Raw genomic sequence first — 19,462 nt, forward strand, 5'->3', positions numbered from 1 at the left:
TTAAAGGGCAGGTGCTGCAATACATATATGGCCAGTTACCAAAGCAGACCCCGGTTCGAGCCTGGCCTGGTCATACAACAACCCTGATCTGACAGATGGTGAAAGATCAGGAACAGCAGGTATAAACATGGTCAAGAAAGATGGACAACTCAGAGAAGACAAAGAAAGAAAGAAAGAAAGAAAGAAAGAAAGAAAGAAAGAAAGAAAGAAAGAAAGAAAGAAAGAAAGAAAGAAAGAAAGAAAGAAAGAAAGAAAGAAAGAAATGTTCTCATTTCAAGCTCCCGTCCTGTGCACAACACTGCTGTATTACATAAGAGGAAACCAGTGCCCCACAAGCGGAGAGCGAGAGAGGCAGGAGAGCACTGAGGAACAGGCAGAGAGGCAGGAGAGATTGAGGAACGGATGGATGAAACATTTGCCTCTCGCCTGATCTCATTCCTCATTTTTCTTTCTCTCTCTCACTCTCACTCTCTCGTCATCATTTCCCTTCATCTCACTCTGTCCCATGCACTTCATCAAAACCATGTCTACTTCATCACGCACACACGCACGCACACACACACACACACGCACACACCATGCTTACAGGTATTAACACTCCAAATGGACTCATCCATAATTCAAAGCTGAGCATTGTGGCAGGAGTAGGAGTGGCCGTAGAGAGAGGGGCGGAGGGGGGGGATGAAGGCCTGCACTCAGCACAGGACCACAGCCTTCATTAGGACAGGCACGCACGCACGCACGCACGCACGCACGCACACACACACACACACACACACACACACACACACACACACACACACACACACACACACACACACACACACACACACACACACACACACACACACACACACACACACACACACACACACACATAAACACAGAGGCACTCATAATGACCCAGCAGACTCAAGCAGAACATGAATGATTGCATATCTTGTGGACGGGCCCCTGTCACTCAAGGGGTATAGAGCTCTACAATCAACAAATCAAGGCCCACAGTAGACAAGGACCCAGATAGGGCCTTAGTATGACGCCCAACAATAGACAAGGGCCCAGATAGGGCCTTAGTATAGAGCTTTGCAGTCAACAAGGGCCTACTCCTGGCTTTGGTCCTTGTAAAGCCCTACAATAGACAAGGGCCCACACGGGGCTTTAGGCCTGAGTGTATCTAGCTCTACAGTAGACAGGGGCTTTGGGCCAGACTATGGAGTGTGTAACTCACAAGCTCGCAGCTCACACACACTGACATGTTTACATTATGTTTTTAATTATGAATTAGGAATTACAAATGAATAGTTTGGAATGAATAATAGTGGAAATGGAATTAATGGCAGTCTAAGCGCTTAGGGCGTCAGACTTGTAGCCCAAAGGTTGCTGGTTCGACTCCCGACCAGCCAGGTTGTTGGGGGGAGTAATGAACCAGTGCTCTCCCCCATCCTCCTCCATGACTGAGGTACCCAGAGCATGGTACTGTCCCCCCACACTGCTCCTTTGGGGCACCATTGAGGGCTGCCCCCTTGCACGGGTGAGGCATAAATGCAATTTCGTTATATGCAGTGTGCAGTGTTCACTTGTGTGCTGTGGAGTGCTGTGTCACAATGACATTGGGAGTTGGAGTTTCCTAATGGGACTTTGAAATCATTCTATGTGGAATTTACATGAAGCACTTTCATTTAACTCCAAACAAACGTCTTGGGATCTGAAAATATTGCAATTGGACTGTCTGTCGGATGCACCAACTGACCGACCCCCTGATTGACCCTCCACCCTACCCGCCACACCACCATGCCCGATCCACCACCCTGCCCAATCCACCACCCTGCCCGACTGCCTCTCCTGTGGGTCTTCTAAATGCTAATGCCTCCCATAAGCAACTGATGCCTGGGGGTCAACAGCAGAGCAAGCGGAAGAATGCCTCACTCACTCACTCTTAACTCACTCAGTCACTCGCTCACTCACTCACTCACTCGCTCACTCACTCACTCACTGTTGGGGCTTATAAAGTGGAGGACTGGAGTTGAGGAGAAGGAAAGGAGTGCAGAGGAGAGGAAAGGAGAGGAGAGGGGGAGCAAAGGAAAGCAGACAAAAGTATAGGCTGAGGACATGAGAAGAGGAGAGGGAGAGGAGGCAGCATATAAAGAGTAGGAGGAGAGGAAGAGGAGGGGAGGGGAGGACACAAGTGGAGAGGAGGAGAGGGGAAGAGAGGAAGAGGAAGAGTAGAGGTATAGAGGAGGAGGAGGTCTAGAGAAGAGAAGGAGAAGGACGGAGAGGAGGCGAAGAGAAAGAAGACGGGAGGGGGGGAGAAAAGAAGAAGCGTCCAGCCCCAGGCATCAGACCCGGCAGTCTAACACAGGAAGACAAGAGTGGCACTGATGCCTTCAGTGGCTGGCATGCAATGCTCCCTGCCTGACTGCCTGACTGCCTGACTGCCTGCTCGCCTGTTCCACAACGTCGCTTGTTTCCAGTTCATGGTCACAGCAAACCCTAATCCGGAGCGAGCACCACCAAGCATGGGTGGAGAAAACAAGAGGGATAAACAGCCTCTCTCCGTCCTGGGAGATCGCTGTCTGCTGCTGGCTCCAGCATACATAAACCTCACCAAGCTCCTCCGCCCCACTACGCTACGAGGCGCCACCACCCCACTGCCACTGCTGCCTGGGTCAGACGGGCTTCAGGACACGATACTGCCTCTCTAAGGACATTACGTCTGATGTAAATTAGCTTTATAGCTTACTCTGGTACTGGAACTGCTCTGTACACGGCCCCTTTCTAATAAGCTGCCAAACAAAACTACGTAAACATAACGAAACTTTGCCTCTCCTCTCTATTCCTCTCATCAAATCACCTGTCCTCTCCCCTCTTCTCTCTCATCTTCTCTTCTCTCCTCTCTTTCTCATCTCCTCTCCTCTCTCTCTCCTCTCCTCTCTCTCATTTCCTCTACTCTTCTCTCCACTCCTCTTCCTCCTTCATATTTTCTGCCAGATTAATTCTGGAACAACCGTAATAAATCTCAAATGAATTAGAAATGGTGAGTCAATTGGAACAGCACATCTCTGTGCCGCTGACCTTTTCCCCCTAAAGGCCGCTAAGCCTCTGAGGCCTTGAAGCACCATCTGACCCCAGCAGCCAAATAAATTAAAGAGGACGTTGTTATAAATTACACGATCTGCAAATAACATAATTCAATTTTAATCTACAGAATCTATTTAAGCGTTTAAGTTTTGCTGATGGTATTTTGTCATTTTGAAGAGACACTGAAGGTAGGACAGGCAAAATGCACACACACACAAAAATGTGATAAAGATGTCTCGTATAAAAAAGCAATAGAAATAATTATAAACAAATAGGAAAGAATAATAAGAAAAACACAATAGAAGAACACAATGAATATAATTTGTGAGAGCTGTGGAGTAAAGGCATCATTGTTACATTTCCAGGTAATAGGAGAGCGGCTTGATGTGAAAGTGCACTGCTGAAAGCTTACTGTACCAGGGGATATTACGTTCATACTTATTCAAACAAAATGTAATATACATAGCTGGTGCAAAACCATACTTACCAAAGTGTGGGACTTTTCTGGAAATTGTGGGAATTTTGTGGGAAATTAAATGTGTTATACACTATATCTGTTGTATGTGTTATTCTGCTTAACCAGAAGAAGTGTGAAATTGTAGGGTGTCAGATATACATTCCTACACTTCCTATACCCACACTATTAAATTAACTTTTATTGTGCATATAATTTGTACTGTGCTTGTACATGCTCGTTTGTTAATAACATATCATAGAGATAATCATACCTAAAATGTAGTTTGTAGTGTATGCAGTATATCACTCTAATCCTCATTTAAGACAACAGGTAATGGTCCAGTATTTGGTTAAAATAATTTAGAGTGCAATTTGAGATACATTGCTGATATTGTGAGGATTTAACTTTACAGGCCATTACTGCAACCAAGATAGCTGGTTGAGGTGTGTGTGTGTGTGTGTGTGTGTGTGTGTGTGTGTGTGTGTGTGTGTGTGTGTGTGTGTGTGTGTGTGTGTGTGTGTGTGTGAGTGAGTGTGTGTGTGTGTGTGTGTGTGTGCGCGTGCGTGTGTCTGCGTGTGATAACAATGGACTCTCCCCCTGTCCCACTCACCTTCCTGTTCATGTAGAAGTTGTCGAGGTCTTCCAGGGGCGTTGCCACCATCCCTTTAGGGATGTCTCCATAGATGAAGGGCAGGTTCTTGCCGGCCTCCAGGTCGCGGTTCGGCTTGGGCTTGTTCTCGTCCTCATCGTCGCGGTAGCTGCTGTCTGGCTTGGGCGGCGGCTTGGCTTTCTCCTCTGCAATGCGCCTCTCGATGTTGGCCAGGGATTCCAAGGTGAAATATTTGAAGCTATCGGGTCCTGGCGGTGCAAGAAGGGGCGCAGCCATGTTTTCATCCTGCAGCGACTTTCCTTTAAGCTTTAATTAGGGGTACCATCCGGGGGAGTCCAGCTCTGGAGAGAGAGAGAGAGAGAGAGAGAGAGAGAGAGAGAGAGAGAGAGAGAGAGAGAGAGAGAGAGAGAGAGAGAGAGAGAGCAGCGAGAGAAGATGGGGGAGAGAATTATACAAGGAGAAGATAGGGAACGAAGAAAAAAAGATAGGCAGAAAGGTCACTTATGATTCACAAGGCAACCCCCGTGTGCATAATGCGAAAAATTGAAATGTAGGGCATTCCTTTATTTTGCTAAATCGCACAGCTGCGAATGTACACACACACACACACACACATACACACACACACACACACACACACACACACACACACACACACACACACACACACACACACACACACAGACACACAGACACAGTGATGACACACAGCAATACAGCAGCACAAAAAACACGTCCATCTGCTAATTTCAAAAAGAAAAAAAGAAAAAAATCCATCACTCATATTGTTTACGCTGACAGTAATGGTGTGTTGTGTAAACAATATGTATCGACTGACTGAGCAGAGAGGGAGAGAGAAAAAACAGTAGCTTCCCTGTGCCACTAAAAATATCAATCGACAGCCTCCAGTAGGCCCTGTATTTAGCCGAGCTAGCGACACCACACTGCTAAAGTGGGAGGGAGAGAGAGAGAGAGAGAGAGAGAGAGAGAGAGAGAGAGAGAGAGAGAGATTATAGCAGATACACAGGCACCACTGGTGAAACAGGAAAGTAGAGGTACAGACACGAGTGGCAATGAGAGAGAGAGAGAGAGAGAGAGAGAGAGAGAGAGAGAGAGAGAGAGAGAGAGAGAGAGAGAGAGAGAGAGAGAGAGAGAGAGAGAGAGAGAGAGAGAGAGAGAGAGTGAGAGAGAGGCAAGAGCAGATGCACAGATATGAGTGATTGTGAGAGAGGAGAGTAGGGTGGAGGAGAGAGAGAGAGAATAGCAGAAGCACGGACACGAGAGGTGGTGAGAGAGAGGAGAGTAGAGCAGAAACACTAGAATGGGTGAGAGAGAGGAGAGCAGAGGCACAGACAGTGAGTCACGAGCAGTCACGGGTGACAAATTAGGACGAGGATATGATGAGACACACAGTGAATTCTGAAGTGTTGATTCAACACCTGGCCAATGTATCATCTGCTCTACTAGTGTTACTTGCAACACTATTCACATTATTGAATTGACACTGCAAATTATCATTTCCTTTTTGCAGTGTTGATCTAACTCCTAAACACTATTGTCAACGGTATTTAACACTATTACAGCATGTTTGGCACCCCTTGCTAAGTGTTATATCAACACCAAAAATAATGTACTAGGAAGCCCATGCTCATAACCAGCAGCGAGTGGTCAAGTTAGCCTTTGGGTAAAACACAATACTCTCTCGCTCTGTCACACTCACAAAGGAACTTTGTGTTCATTCAACGCTTAGTCTGAAAACTTGAATTAACAAAACATTCTGTGTAGTGTGGGGATGCTGATTATCACTCTGTCTCTCTCTCTCTCTCCCTTTTTGTTTCTCATCTCTCTCTCTCACACACACACACACACACATAACTGTTCTGTCTCATGACTGCTACCTCAATAAAATGTCACCTTTCCTTTTGTCCTACTATCTGCTCATCTACTTTTCTTCGGCTCTTCACCAAAATATGACCACATAGTGTGTGTGTGTGTGTGTGTGTGTGTGTGTGTGTGTGTGTGTGTGTGTGTGTGTGTGTGTGTGTGTGTGTGTGTGTGTGTGTGTGTGTGTGTGCGTGTGTGTGCGCGCGCGTGCATGTGTGTCATGCCTCTGCCATGACTGGCCTCTGCCTGCTGAACAGCTGTGAGAGGAGAAGCAGGAAGGCAGCCCATGTGGAGATACTGAGGAAGCTATAGATGCACACCTTAATGAACAGCTCTTCTTCATACACAGCAGGAGATCATAATTAAAGCAAAGGATGGAGAGTGAGAGAGTGAGAGAGAGAGAGAGAGAGAGAGAGAGAGAGAGAGAGAGAGAGAGAGAGAGAGAGAGAGAGAGAGAGAGAGAGAGATTGTGTGTGTGAGAGGGCCTAATGTCACACTGGCACTGGTACAGAGATGGGGGTGGGGCGCTTGGAGGGTCTTTCTCCTCTCTCTCTCTGTCTGTCTTCCTCTCTCCACAAGCCAGGCATCTCCAAAGGCATGTGCACAGCATTTCCTGATGAACCATAAATCACTCAGTCAGCAGGCTACACTTCATTTCACTACACCACACCACACTACACTAAACTACACTACACTTCACACTACACTACACTTCACACTACACTATACTGCACACTACTACACTACACTACACTACACTAAACTACACTACACTACACTAAACTACACTACACTACACTACACTTCACACTACACTACACTACACTACACTACACGATGCTGCTAGTCCTGTTCTGGGCTTCACTGTGTATGCCACTCCTTCTGGGCTTAGATGCGTTACCTTTACCAATGCTTAGGTTATTACAGTTTTTCTCGATTGCTTACACACAATTTTTGGAATCAGTTCACGAATTCTCAAAACTCTACGCACAAATCTCCAAACCTCACACACAACGGGCAAAACTCCTCACTACCTCTGAAAAATGCACGTCTTGTCTCAAAACAATGTACTCTCACACTTAGTGGTTTCTTTTGCCTTAAGACATGTAAAAGTTTTTATCTTTTACCTGACATGTTACGACATAATGAACTTAATTCATACAATGTACTCTCTTCTAAAAAGGTCATTTTGTTCTCAAATGACACACACAAGCAGTCATTTTAATACACTCTTATGTGAACCATTGAACACTAATATGCACAAGGTAAAACTCTATACTCAACTTGACACACAGTAGAAACTTATATTCTTCAGTGTTCTACTTACTAAAGAGGGTATTTTTCTGTAGTAAAATACTGAAATATTGTTTTTAGACTCTGAGTTCACATATGTGTGTATATTTTACATATTTTCTGACATTTAAAAAATTGCACTAATTTATTGTAAAATATTGGGTAACCACATGAAAGTTATCTCTTGTATAACATATTTTGGAGTTCAAAAACTAAACAAATGTGTTTTCTCACTGCATTCACTCATGCTTTCATCAATATCACATGCAATGTGTGTCCTTATGGGGTGATGATTTCAGATTGTAAACCGGTATGAAGAGAGTTTGCCCATGTGATGAGGAAGTGAATATAGTATGGTAATTGATTTTAGTATTTTGAATGGCAGTGTGTTCAATGCGACAACCAGGGTTTTTCTTCATGAAAATTGTGTGTAATTCAGAGAATTGTGTGTAGTGGTCTGAAAAGAGTGTGTTTTAAAACTTAAATGTGAGTGTGCTTAGTGTTCAGTGACATTGGTTAGGGGAGTTGGGAAATGGGTGAGATGTTCCGAGAATTGTGTGTGAAGTGTCAGAAATTGTGTGTAAGCAATCGAGAAAAACTGTAACATTATTGCAATCATAACGACATGACAAAGGCATGACAAAACTTGTATATGGTATCTAGCCAGAAGGCTAATTTGCAACTCCAATCTTTCACCAATCTTAAGATCCTGGGCCTTTACTGCACTGCTGTTACTGCTACTCCTCCTGTACAGTACTGGGGGCAGAGTACTGTATTCCTTCACCAGAGGTCGACTTTCCATTAGGCAAACCAAGGCAATTGCCTAGGGCCCCGATCAAATCTGACATCCATAGCGGCCCCAGCTGTCACTACAGTTGCGGTAAACACACAAAAAAGCAGGCTTGATCTTACTATAATTTGTGACTTAAAGTAGGCCTATGTAAAGTAGATATAAATGAGACAAAACGAAACACTAAAAGAGCACCAGAACACAGACTTTTTTCTCTATGAATTGACTTTTGAGGCCCTCATGTTTATACAGCATTTCGCCTAGGGGTCCAAAATGGCTAGATCTGCCCCTGGGCTTCTATACCGGGAAACTCACTGCTGTCTTCTTTTCCTAGGCCGTCACTGCCTTCCCGGCCTTCACCACTCTGTACATATTTAATTCCTTCACCACTCTTAACTGTGTATGAAGAGCTTTTGACATTTCTGTATTGGGCATTGCATTGCAAAATGCATTTTATATAGGTTTAAAAAGTATGTTCCCAAAATATTTGAATGGCAAGAATTCACACATAGATGAAAGGATGACTGAACAGTCATATGTCCTTAGGCCCTGTGTTTGGGTCTTCGCCAGTCTTTAGGACCTGGGCTTACAGTACATGCATTCCCTTTACAAGTTCTTATGGTCTGGGCTTAGATTCACTGCCCTCACCACTCCATAGATCACTGGATTGCAATATATCCCCTGTCTTGACCAATCCATAAGGTCCTGGACTTAGAATCCCTGTCTTTACCAACACTTACTGCTGCTTACCGGTAGGCCTACATTCCCTCCCTGTATTCACCAACCCTCCTTTAGTATCATGTCTTTGCCACTCTATGTAGACTCAATGTATACACTGTATGTGTCACCATTTTGGTCCTGTTTCTAGGCTCATATTTCTTGCCTTCTCTGTCTTTTCTGTAAACGTCATGGTCTGGCCAAGCTGACGTGTGAGATGATTAGATGGATGCAGATACAACCAATCACAGCACTCCATCTGATGTCATAAACTTGCAAAATGGCTATGACAAATCCATGTCCAATGTCAATGACAAAGTAATGTATTACTAAAGGCTTGGCATAATATTGTAGTGGTGGAGTTCTATACTAGTAAAGTATTTTCAATGACGCGTTCCACTGGTGGAACTATGTGCATTACGAGGCCTCACTGACATTTAACTGGCTGGAGCACAGTCACGTCCTCACGTTACAGCCAATTACTGTAAACTGAGTTCCCAAAATCGGGGGAAACACTGAAATGACAGCGATAGGCAGTTTGGTGAGACTCTGTGTGTGTGTGTGTGTGTGTGTGTGTGTGTGTGTGTGTGTGTGCACACGCGTTTGTGAATGACTTTGCATATGTGTATAGTGTGCCGAATCACATGAAGTATCGATGGACAAAGGCTGTAGATTTGCTGCTCTGTCACGTCAACTGTCTTTGTCACTCCTTTGGTTCTGAAATTGGGACTAGATTCACTGCCTTCACTGTGTCTATGCCACTCCTTTGGTCCCGGTATCAGGACTAGGTTCATAGCTTTCGCTGTATTTGTCTCTCCGTTGATCCTAATATGGGTCTTTTTCGCTTGACATCAGACACCTTAAAAGAGCAAAGACATGTCAGTGTTTCCCATACATAAGCCAAACTGTGGTGCAGCGCCACAGAATGAAAACCGAGCACCACACATTCATCAACAGCCTCAGATGTTAATGAGGGTACACTAAAACACTTGCACTGGCCCAATCTTTTTTTTCCCTGTGGCAGCACACAATGCAATAGTCTGTGGGAAGCACAATGGTCTGTGGGAAGCACTGAATGGTGTTTTGATTTCTCTGTGTTCTGCACATGTAGGGAAGTACACAAAATAAGAAAGGGAAAAGGCACAACAAATACCACAGTAACATGAGAGACAAACCTCACCAACATATTCTAATGTTGGTACATGTGATGAGCCTCCACATTAGCATGGACAGAGTAACTAGGTCACTCGTGAAACTTACGTTCCAATGATAAACAAAGGCGTTTACATGGCCGTTCTTCACTATGGCAGAGAGTAGCTCGACCTGTAGCTGTTCAGAAGTCAAAGTGCATCCATGCATCTTAATTCCTCAAGAAGGAGAAAGGAGTCTAACACAGGAGCTGGACCATTTAGGCTGTGTTGAAAAAGCAGAAAAAAATAGAAAAGCCAGACGAAGTGGGATACCCACGTTTTATCTCTCCAAGAAAGACTCAGGCGCGGACGCCAGCTTTACCTTCACCTCTCAATCCCTCCAGCCACACTGATGATGTCAACAGAACTAACTAACCCCTAAAGGCTAAACTGGTTTTAAGATTTGGGAAAACATTTGGGTAAATGGAGAAAATTGCCAGTATTCAAAGATTTCCACTCAAAATCCAATACCTCTTAATGTACCAAATCCTGTATGCTAAATTATGTTATGTTACTTTAATATCTGATATTAAGCCATGATTAGTCTATAATGCTAAAACAACAAACAGGCAATCTATACATACAACACATTGACACGTAATGGCAAACATTATGATACATACTGTCATAATTAAAGCGTAGGCCTACACTGATAATAAGGGTCCCTATGCTTCCCTCTTCCCCTTCACTCAATTTCACTCCTATACCATACCATTCGATACCATACCATTCTAAACCATACCCCAATTGCAAGAATTGTCCACAGCCCTTGTATAAAAAAAATTATCGGCAAGTACTTGCAATAGGCTATCCTTTATCTTCTCTTGAAAACAACCAGGCGTAGGCTACTTGCTGAAGGGTATCAGTTAAGTCATCAAAGACATCAAGGCTGTCAAATAATCAACAGTCACAGTCAGTGAAACTAGGCGCATTTGACAGAAGGCCTGTACAGTCTCTATTGAAGGGCCTCCACGACTAGCTGTGACAGAGAGCGAGAGAGGAGACATTTTAAGGTCATACCAAGCAGTCTGGACTCAAATCCATGTGGGACATAACTTAATGGGCGAAACAGAACCCCGTGCGGTTCACACAGTAGGCCTACTACCCAACAACAGACAGATCATGGCTAAAGACAGCAGCGTTAATCACACGGATCGAACCCGTTCTAAATCACCACACCGACACCGCTGGTGGTGGACTGGAGCGCTATGCCTCGTGGGCGCTGTCCGTTCAGCACCACAATCTCGGGCTCGCGGGCAACAATTGATCACGCTTCTGCCCTATCTCGTGCCATAGAAACTACAGTACATCTCAGATGACACAAACCATGACGCCTGCTCACCGAGGGCGCATGCAACTGTGGCCCAACAGAAATTGTAGCCTATAGGAGAACGCTGAGTCGAATGCTACAGCTAGTCAACCATACACGCAATATTGGCCAATTGACGCGACTGGCCTAAAGAAAACGTAACACAATTGGAATGCAGTATGCCCCTCAAAATGTGATGACGTGACATCAATTTGGTCACCATATGATGCATGGATGATGCTTGATGTAACACAGCTCCATGTTAAACCAAAATAGGCTACGTGACAATATTAATCCAATTGTGAATCCTATAATGCACAACACGGATTTCACTCCATGCATCTGGAACGTTGGTGATTTTTAACGACAGAATAGGTTATACATCAAATCAAGGAAAGGAAAGCTACCGTATGAAAACGTAGCCTACGTCCAATATGATAGCCTGTGCTACTAATGGTCATCTCAGGCTTCCTCGAGAGAAAAGAAAACAATAGCAACCCGTGGACATAAATATGGCACAGTGCATGTCGATATGGTGATATTTACCTGCAACATCCCGGTTAATCCATTTTAGCACGGATGTCTATTGCATGGATCCCCTGTTGGAAAACTCAGCTAAGGTGTCCCTTGCTTCATTACGAATGCATCTTCTTCGCCCTACACCGATTTCGGCACAGAAACGGTCAACCTGGAACGGGCTGAATACAATGTTTGAATGCAACCAGTGCCCGACGCACGCAATCCCAAAAACAGTCGATTTGGATCACTGCCAAGAAATGGCCGAGGTCACGAAATGATTCGGAGAACCAAGTAAACAGAAGACCGTTGCCTCACACCTCCTCCAAATACGGGTGCGGGCCACAGCCTCAGACACACAGCAAATGCTGCAGTGGGTGTTCCTAAGCAGAAAAGCTTTCATTCGAGAGAGGGAGAGAGAGAAGCCCACCATCACATAAGTGGCCAATAACAGCCTTTTAACACTAGCTTAGTTCAAGCACCCACATCGCTTGGGTGTCAAGTGATTATATCGATGTTTATAGGGGGTGTTTTGCGCAAGTTGGATAAAACACTTGGAAGAAAACGAAGCCTACCACACCCGTGCAAGCTCGGTCGTCTACTGGATCAATATGAAGTCATGACTGGAAAAAAAACATACACACACACACACACCGCTGTTTCGACAGCATCCAGGCATCAGAAAACACCTATTCAATGTGTTTCTTGTTCAGTGCAATCTTCACATTATGCAGTCATTATTTCAAATTAAATGTAGTCTAACCCCTGTGTGGACCGTGGGTGAATTTTCGGAGGTGGTGCTAGGAGGGGGGATATTGGAAATAGAGTGATCACGTCACGGGTTCCAATAAATTCTAGTAGCCCAAGGTCTTTGACACATTGGAATTATAAATGGTAAAAGAGAGAGATTCATCATTGTGTGCATTTGTTCAAAATGGCAATCACACATGTCTAATAGGCTAGCAATAGGCCTATTGATCATGGCCTTATTAATATATTTTTCTGTGCATGTTAATGTAGCCCACGCGTAATGTAAATTAAGACCAGGGGTATTTTGGCGACATGCATGAAAATTACATGAAATTTGGAAATGGAATTAAAAACAGAATGCATAGCAGGAAAAGGGAGTAGATGTTGTGATTTTGGCTATGAACCTATTCGACGGGAAAATATGCTTGGGACCCGGCGCTCTGCGACATTTTCGGTGTACTGATGGTAGCAAAAACACATCTTCTCTCCCGGAAAAAATGACCTGTTTTAGGAAAAGCGGAATAAATACTTACTATTATAATGTTAGCGCGTATCCACAATTGTGTCTCTGGACTGCAGATGTCGAAAAGATTCGGAAGAAACTGCGGTTGTCGCCATATTGATGCTGCTACCTTCCTTCCCCGTGCGTGCAGTTACCCTGCATAATTGATGACTCTCAGCAAAATACTAGGGAGTGTCGGCAAATACATGCCTTTGGATCTGTAAGAGACATTGATTGGCATCCGACTAAAAAATAAGAAAGCGCTTTGATTAATCCAGTGACGCTTGTTCAACAACCACTTGGCTGCTACCTGGCTAGTGTATGCTGGATGGCAGGAGGACTAAGCTATTTGAGGCGCAGACGAAATGTTTCGGCTACAGTAGCCTAATTAGCTATCTGGCGGTAAAGCAACAGTCAATGTTGCATTCAAAGAGTTAAGCCAGTCGGCTAATTGGTCCAGTCTGCAGCAACATAAACCTAGCGTTATTTATGCATGTCCTAAATCACAGGTTACATATCGGAAGGTTGCCATAGGCCTACTTTTAATGGTAATGATATTGTTTTTCCAAAACATTGAGTAAAGGATGACAACTAGAGTATGACAGTCGCTGTGTGTGCACCCATTGCTCCCTGGCATGTTGGTAAATTAATAGTAGGCCTAGGCCTATTGACTGCCTTTTTTTTATTACACAACAATCAATTGAATTAGCGTCACAAAGCAAAACATATTTGATGTAAAGCCGTGCGCCGCCCCCCTCTTCCCCCTCCTACTCGTCAGATGGAGTGCAAAATATTTATACTCAATTTACTCGTGTTGGGTATAATAACATTAAACCACTATGGATGTGCTGCAGAAGTGTGTAAGTACATCTGCATGATTTTTAGATCACACACACACACACACACCCACACCCACACCCACACACACACAGCGTATTCCTGTCATTGTCGTTTTAATTTACGATGACTTAACTTGAGACTTATTAATCAAAGAAAGTCTCAATGTAATAAAGTCAATGCCCTCCATAAGTTAAAGATGTATTACATGGCCACACCGTATCCTCTATTAGAAATTCTGTTCTGAATGAATGAGTACGAAATGAACGTGTAACTTTGGACCAATTCTAGCAGGGTGTGGACAGCGGCCGCTGGTGGATGCCCCGGGGGGGTCCCGCATAGTGGGTGGCCAGATTGCGCCTGAAGGCGCGTGGCCCTGGCAGGTCAGCATCCAGAGAGGGTTCTTCCACACCTGTGGCGGCAGCGTGCTCGACTCCCACTGGGTGGTATCAGCTGCTCACTGTTTCTATGATGATCCGTAAGTAGTGCACATAAACACTGGCAAAATAGATAGTGTTCAGAAGAACTTGAACTATGTGAAATCCGAGAAATTCGCAATCACTTGATTGTAATGAGCTGTCACCCCTTCAGTGAAGTCACCTGTTTCATAGGGAAAACCTGAAAGGTTTTAAAAAAACACACACATGCCTGCCATATAGTTATCTACAGTACAGCACATGGTGTTTCATAGTTTGTATGATCGGTGCTGAATCATTAGGCTGCATAGGCTAAAAGTGAAAGACTTCAGCAAACTCCCATTATGTCACACCACACACTGCACACAGCGACATTTAATGTATGTCTATGTCTACTGTAATCAGTGAAAGGGGCCACCCAAACTGGTGCCCGAGGGGACCATGATGCCACGCTCAGGGTACCTTTAATCATTTTGTCTACCTCATCTGGAAAGCTTGCACCATGCTGATGTTTCACCATGACACTTTCCTATTTCTTTCTTCCTTTCTTTCTTTGATCTGTTGATGTCTGATTGTGTACGTGTGGTTTGTGTTTATATGTGCTTTAGGCTTACCAGTCCTGTAATGTTCATCATGTGTATTACTGTGTAAACCTTCATTTCCCCTTTTTATTAATAAAGTATCGACACTGCTCCATGGCATTCAACCATATGTACAGTACAGTTTGTATTATGGCCATTGTACATGTATCGTGTAAGGATAGTCCGATATATCAGCCGATATTTGCGTTTTTTAAGTGTATCGGTATCGGCCGATACACGTGTGATTTTGGCCGATACGCAATATTTATTATTTCATGTAATTCAGGTTTTTAAAAAAAAAACACCAAGACACTTTATTTTTGTATTACTTGATTGTTGGAGTGAGTGTTTAAATGTTACAAGTTCTACCTCAAATTGATAATGTTAAATGAATGTTTATTTTTAACTTGAGACCTGGAACATTTGTCAATTTTTAAACTTTTACCAATACCGGCCCCAAATATCGGGTATCGGAAATCGGGTATCGGTCAAGGGGGATGAAAAAAAATTCTATATCGCATCGGCCTTTAAAAAACCCGTATCGGTCGACCCCTGGTATCGCATGCATGTAGTGACAATAAAGGCATTGTTTTACGTTCCTATTCTATTCTATTCTATTCTATTCTATTCTATTCTATTGCTCTCCACAGATCTCCACTGAATCTACAGGTGTTGGCTGGTCAACAGTTCCTGTTAAATATGGGACAACATGCCCAGTATAGAAGTGTCAAAAAAATAGTAATTCACAGTGATTACTCAGATTTGACCTTTGATAATGACATTGCTCTTCTGCAGCTGAGCAAGCCCCTTCAGTTTACAAACTATGTGCAACCTGTGTGCACTTTTGCAAACCAGACAGAGGAAGAAAAGTTGAATTTGAGCATGTGTTTCATCACTGGCTGGGGAGCCACCGCTTATGAAGGTTTGTACACATGACTGTCTTCAATAACTTCAAGAACACAAGAGTAACTTTCATCCCCTAACCACTCACCCCAGCAAGTTTAGTCTGTGGAGGAGGTTGAAAAGCAGAGTGAGAAGATGTGTACTTAACAAATTGTCATTGTAGCTTTTTTTGTCATTACAACACCAGATTTGGAATTTCCTCAAGTCAGTTATACAGTGCACAGCAATAAACACCCCTGCTGAAAAAGTAACATTTTGAACAATATTTTAATAAACACACAAGTTATTCCCAAAATGCTCATAGAGTAAGTGTAATACAACATATTTTAAGCTTACAGCAGAAAAGTAAGGTCAATAGTACAGCTTAAATGACATATTTGTCAATTTTTGTGAAATTGTGCCAGTGCAAAAGTGAGCACACCCCTATGTTAAACTCCCATATAGTGTCTGAGAAGGGGCCGTGTTGGCCCAAAACATCTTGAAATTGAAAGGGATTACAGTAAAAGGGAGGTCATCATGTGCGCTTCATCCTTGCCTTACATTAAACTTTTACATTTTGAGTCTGCACCTGGCTAAACTAGATGTGTGTGAGATTTGAATTAAATCCTATAGAGAGTATCATGATCTGCTTAGTCACAGTACATGTTGACTTCTTTTGGTGAAATTCAGCTTCCAGCTGTTGGTGGCATCCACATAGCCCCAAGCCGTGCCACTCCCACTACCATGCTTGACTTTAAGCATTGGGCACTTTTCTTTGTGCAAATCGCTTTTTACCGCCACACATGCTTGACATGATCTAAAGCAAATTTGTTTATCTTGGTGTCATTAGATCACAGGACATGGTTCCAGTAACCCATATCCTTAGTTTGTTTGACTCTGATGAGACCATGATAAACTTTGAATTATATTTTTTCAAACATGTGTGGTGGTAAAAGGTGATTTGTACAAGGAAAAGTGCCCCATGCTTAATGTCAAGCATGGGAATTAAAGGGCAACTCCTGCCAATTTCAATGTGCTGTTGTATTGCTCACGCTACCTTTGACTTGTCAGTACCTGGTGACGCCGCAGTTTTTGGCCCAGCCCTTCCCAAGATATGAGCTATTCTAATGGGGGCAACTTTTGTTTACATTTTTAAAAAAAATGAGCATAGGCCTACTCCAAATATTTTCCCAAAAGGTATCGCTGTTTGCTAGCTGTCTGCTGATGTTGCATAACCTTTTGGATGTTTTTGGAAATAAATAAAAATGTTTTTTTGAAACGTATACAAAAGTTGCCCCCATTAGAATAGCTCATATCTCGGAAAGGACTGAGCCAAAAAATGCTGTGTCACCGGGTACTGACAAGTCAAGGGTAGTGTGAGCAATACAACAGCACATTGAAATTGGCAGGAGTTGCCCTTTAAATGGTTTGGAGCTGTATGGATGCCATCAACAGTAGTTGAATTTCACCAAAAGAAACATGCTTGTCAAATTCCACTGTGACTACTGAAGCAGATCATAATACTCTCTATAGGATTTCATTCAAATCTCACACACATCTAGTTTACTCAGGTGCCGACTCCAAATGTAAAAGTTCAATGTAAGGCAAGAACGAAATGCACACCGATGACCTCTCTTTCAATCCCTTATAATTTCGAGACATTTCAGGCCAACACGGCCCCTTCTCTGACACTCTGTAGGAGTTCAACATAGGGGTGTACCCACTTTTGCACCAGCATAATGTCACAAAAATGGACAAATATGTAATTTAAGTTATACTGTTGACCTTACTTTTCTGTCGCAAGCTCCAAATATGTTGTATTACACTTATTCTATGAGCATTTTGGGAATAAGTTGTGTATTTATTAAAATATTGCTTAAAATGTTACTTTTCAACAGGGGTGCACTCATTATTGCTGTGCACTGTATCATATCCTTTTAAGCACAAACACAGCATTACAACATCTACAAAACTACAGTCTCTCTGTGACACAGTAAGGCTTCTTCCAATCCATCCCAATCCATCATGATCACAAAGTATAAACAGTATACTAGGTAAGCAACACCCATCCCTCATCCCTCATCCCTCCAGGGCCTACTGAGGTGAATCTGCGTGAGGCCGAGGTCCAGCTGATCCTCAGGGAGACGTGCAACCAGCTTGGCTGGTACTACGGCACCATCACTCCCAACATGGTCTGTGCTGGCTACGAGGAGGGAGGCATTGACACCTGCCAGGTGATTACAGACGAAGACATATTGCTAACATTATTAATATTACTGTAGTACTCGAGTCCAGGTCAAGTCCAGACTCGGTCTCGGACTCGAATCTCTTTGGACTCGGACTTGACTAGTCCGGGTCTTGGACTTGTCTTGGACTCTATAAAGGTGGACTTGACTTCAGCTCTGTTATTAGCCCCCTCCTGAAATTAGACATCTGTCTTGATTTCTCAGTGAGAATGACCATTAACAAGTTTCTGTTATTCTGGAAACAAATACACTATGGATGTGTGTCAACCGAGTTAAAAACCTAGTCAAAGAGTTTGTCATTTTTGGTTCAGGAAGGGCACCGTATTGATTATTAATGATATTGATATTAATGATATAATATTAATGTCATTTTTGCCCTTCTTTGTTTAAATTCAGTGTAACAATAAAACAATGGAAAAAAAACCCAAAAAGAACCTGCACTGTACCAGATTTGGGTAAAAGCAACTGTTACTGTAAATTAAATGTAACGTCATTTCATTTGTGTTGGTATTTGTGTTTGTGCACTGTAGGGAGACAGTGGGGGCCCACTGCAGTGCTACAGTGAAGAGCAGGACCGCTTCTACCTACTGGGGCTGACCAGCTTCGGATCGGAGTGCGCTAGGCCCAAGAAGCCTGGAGTGTATACGCGAGCCTCCATGTACACAGACTGGATGCACAGAAAAGCCAAATCGTCCTCCCCTGCTCTGGTTGTGCACGCCATCTTCATCCATATAACGGCAGTTTTAACCACTCTGTGGATGTTAACTGTAGCCTGAAAAATAAACACAGCATTACCACAGGATATGGTTTAATGGTTTATCAAGCAGAGTGTATGTCTATTATAAAACCTTTTAAGGGTGGGTTTTTAAACATTCTATAAAAAAGAATGTATTCCACAACAATGCAATATTCTGAATTCCAAATTATATTGTATGGTGCTCAAAGAACTTTCATTGTCTGAACATTCCCACCACACTAGTCTTTGCAGTAACTCAGCGACTGATGTCTGGATTAAGGTCTGTTGGGGGCCACTTTCTGTGTAGCCTATTGTTTTCCTCATAAGTAGCCTACTGCTTAGGAATGACATCTATGATATTTGTTGTACAATAGCCAACTCTTGTGATGAGTCTTGTATGCACCATAAGAACACACTGTAGCTTGTAATATGCATATGCACTTTGCAGTCTCAAGTACTGCACATATCCTATTATACACAAAAAACAATGGTTCCGCCAAAGAGTTACAACAAATGGCCTGTACTACCGCTAGTATTAGAGCCTCCTTTACACTTTTCTACAAATCTCACAGTCATGCCGAGTGATATACAGTAGCCTACTGTCAGAGCATGCAAGCTGAAGCCCACTCTCACAGCAGTGTGTCTTCACACATTCAGAGATCATGGCT

The 19,462-nt window shown here is 43.4% G+C and overlaps 2 protein-coding genes across 3 annotated transcripts in view; one reads left to right on the forward strand and one right to left on the reverse strand.

The window, feature by feature from the left end:
- Positions 1–11,956, reverse strand: part of scn8aa (sodium channel, voltage gated, type VIII, alpha subunit a) — an 87,187-nt gene extending 75,231 nt beyond the window's left edge. Inside the window, exons 1-2 of the mRNA XM_063209371.1 lie at positions 11,875–11,956; positions 4,146–4,486 (exon numbers count right to left, since the gene is read on the reverse strand). Coding sequence (XP_063065441.1) covers positions 4,146–4,421 — 276 coding nt within the window. The 5' untranslated portion in view covers positions 4,422–4,486; positions 11,875–11,956. The remainder of the gene's footprint in view (positions 1–4,145; positions 4,487–11,874) is intronic.
- Positions 11,957–13,830: 1,874 nt separating this feature from the next.
- LOC134456351 (acrosin) lies at positions 13,831–18,860 on the forward strand. Of its 2 annotated transcripts, none has more exons than XM_063207721.1 (5): positions 13,831–13,956; positions 14,225–14,411; positions 15,581–15,852; positions 17,904–18,046; positions 18,589–18,860. In XM_063207721.1, the coding sequence occupies exons 1-5, from the start codon at positions 13,875–13,877 to the stop codon at positions 18,832–18,834; spliced, it is 930 nt and encodes a 309-aa protein (XP_063063791.1). In that variant the 5' UTR covers positions 13,831–13,874; the 3' UTR covers positions 18,835–18,860. The 2 variants fall into 2 exon arrangements, with proteins under 2 accessions (XP_063063791.1, XP_063063792.1); XM_063207722.1 differs by having other exon boundaries at positions 14,228–14,411.
- Positions 18,861–19,462: the final 602 nt, after the last annotated feature.

Source organism: Engraulis encrasicolus, chromosome 10, assembly GCF_034702125.1.
Source record: "Engraulis encrasicolus isolate BLACKSEA-1 chromosome 10, IST_EnEncr_1.0, whole genome shotgun sequence".
NCBI classification, from domain to species: domain Eukaryota; kingdom Metazoa; phylum Chordata; class Actinopteri; order Clupeiformes; family Engraulidae; genus Engraulis; species Engraulis encrasicolus.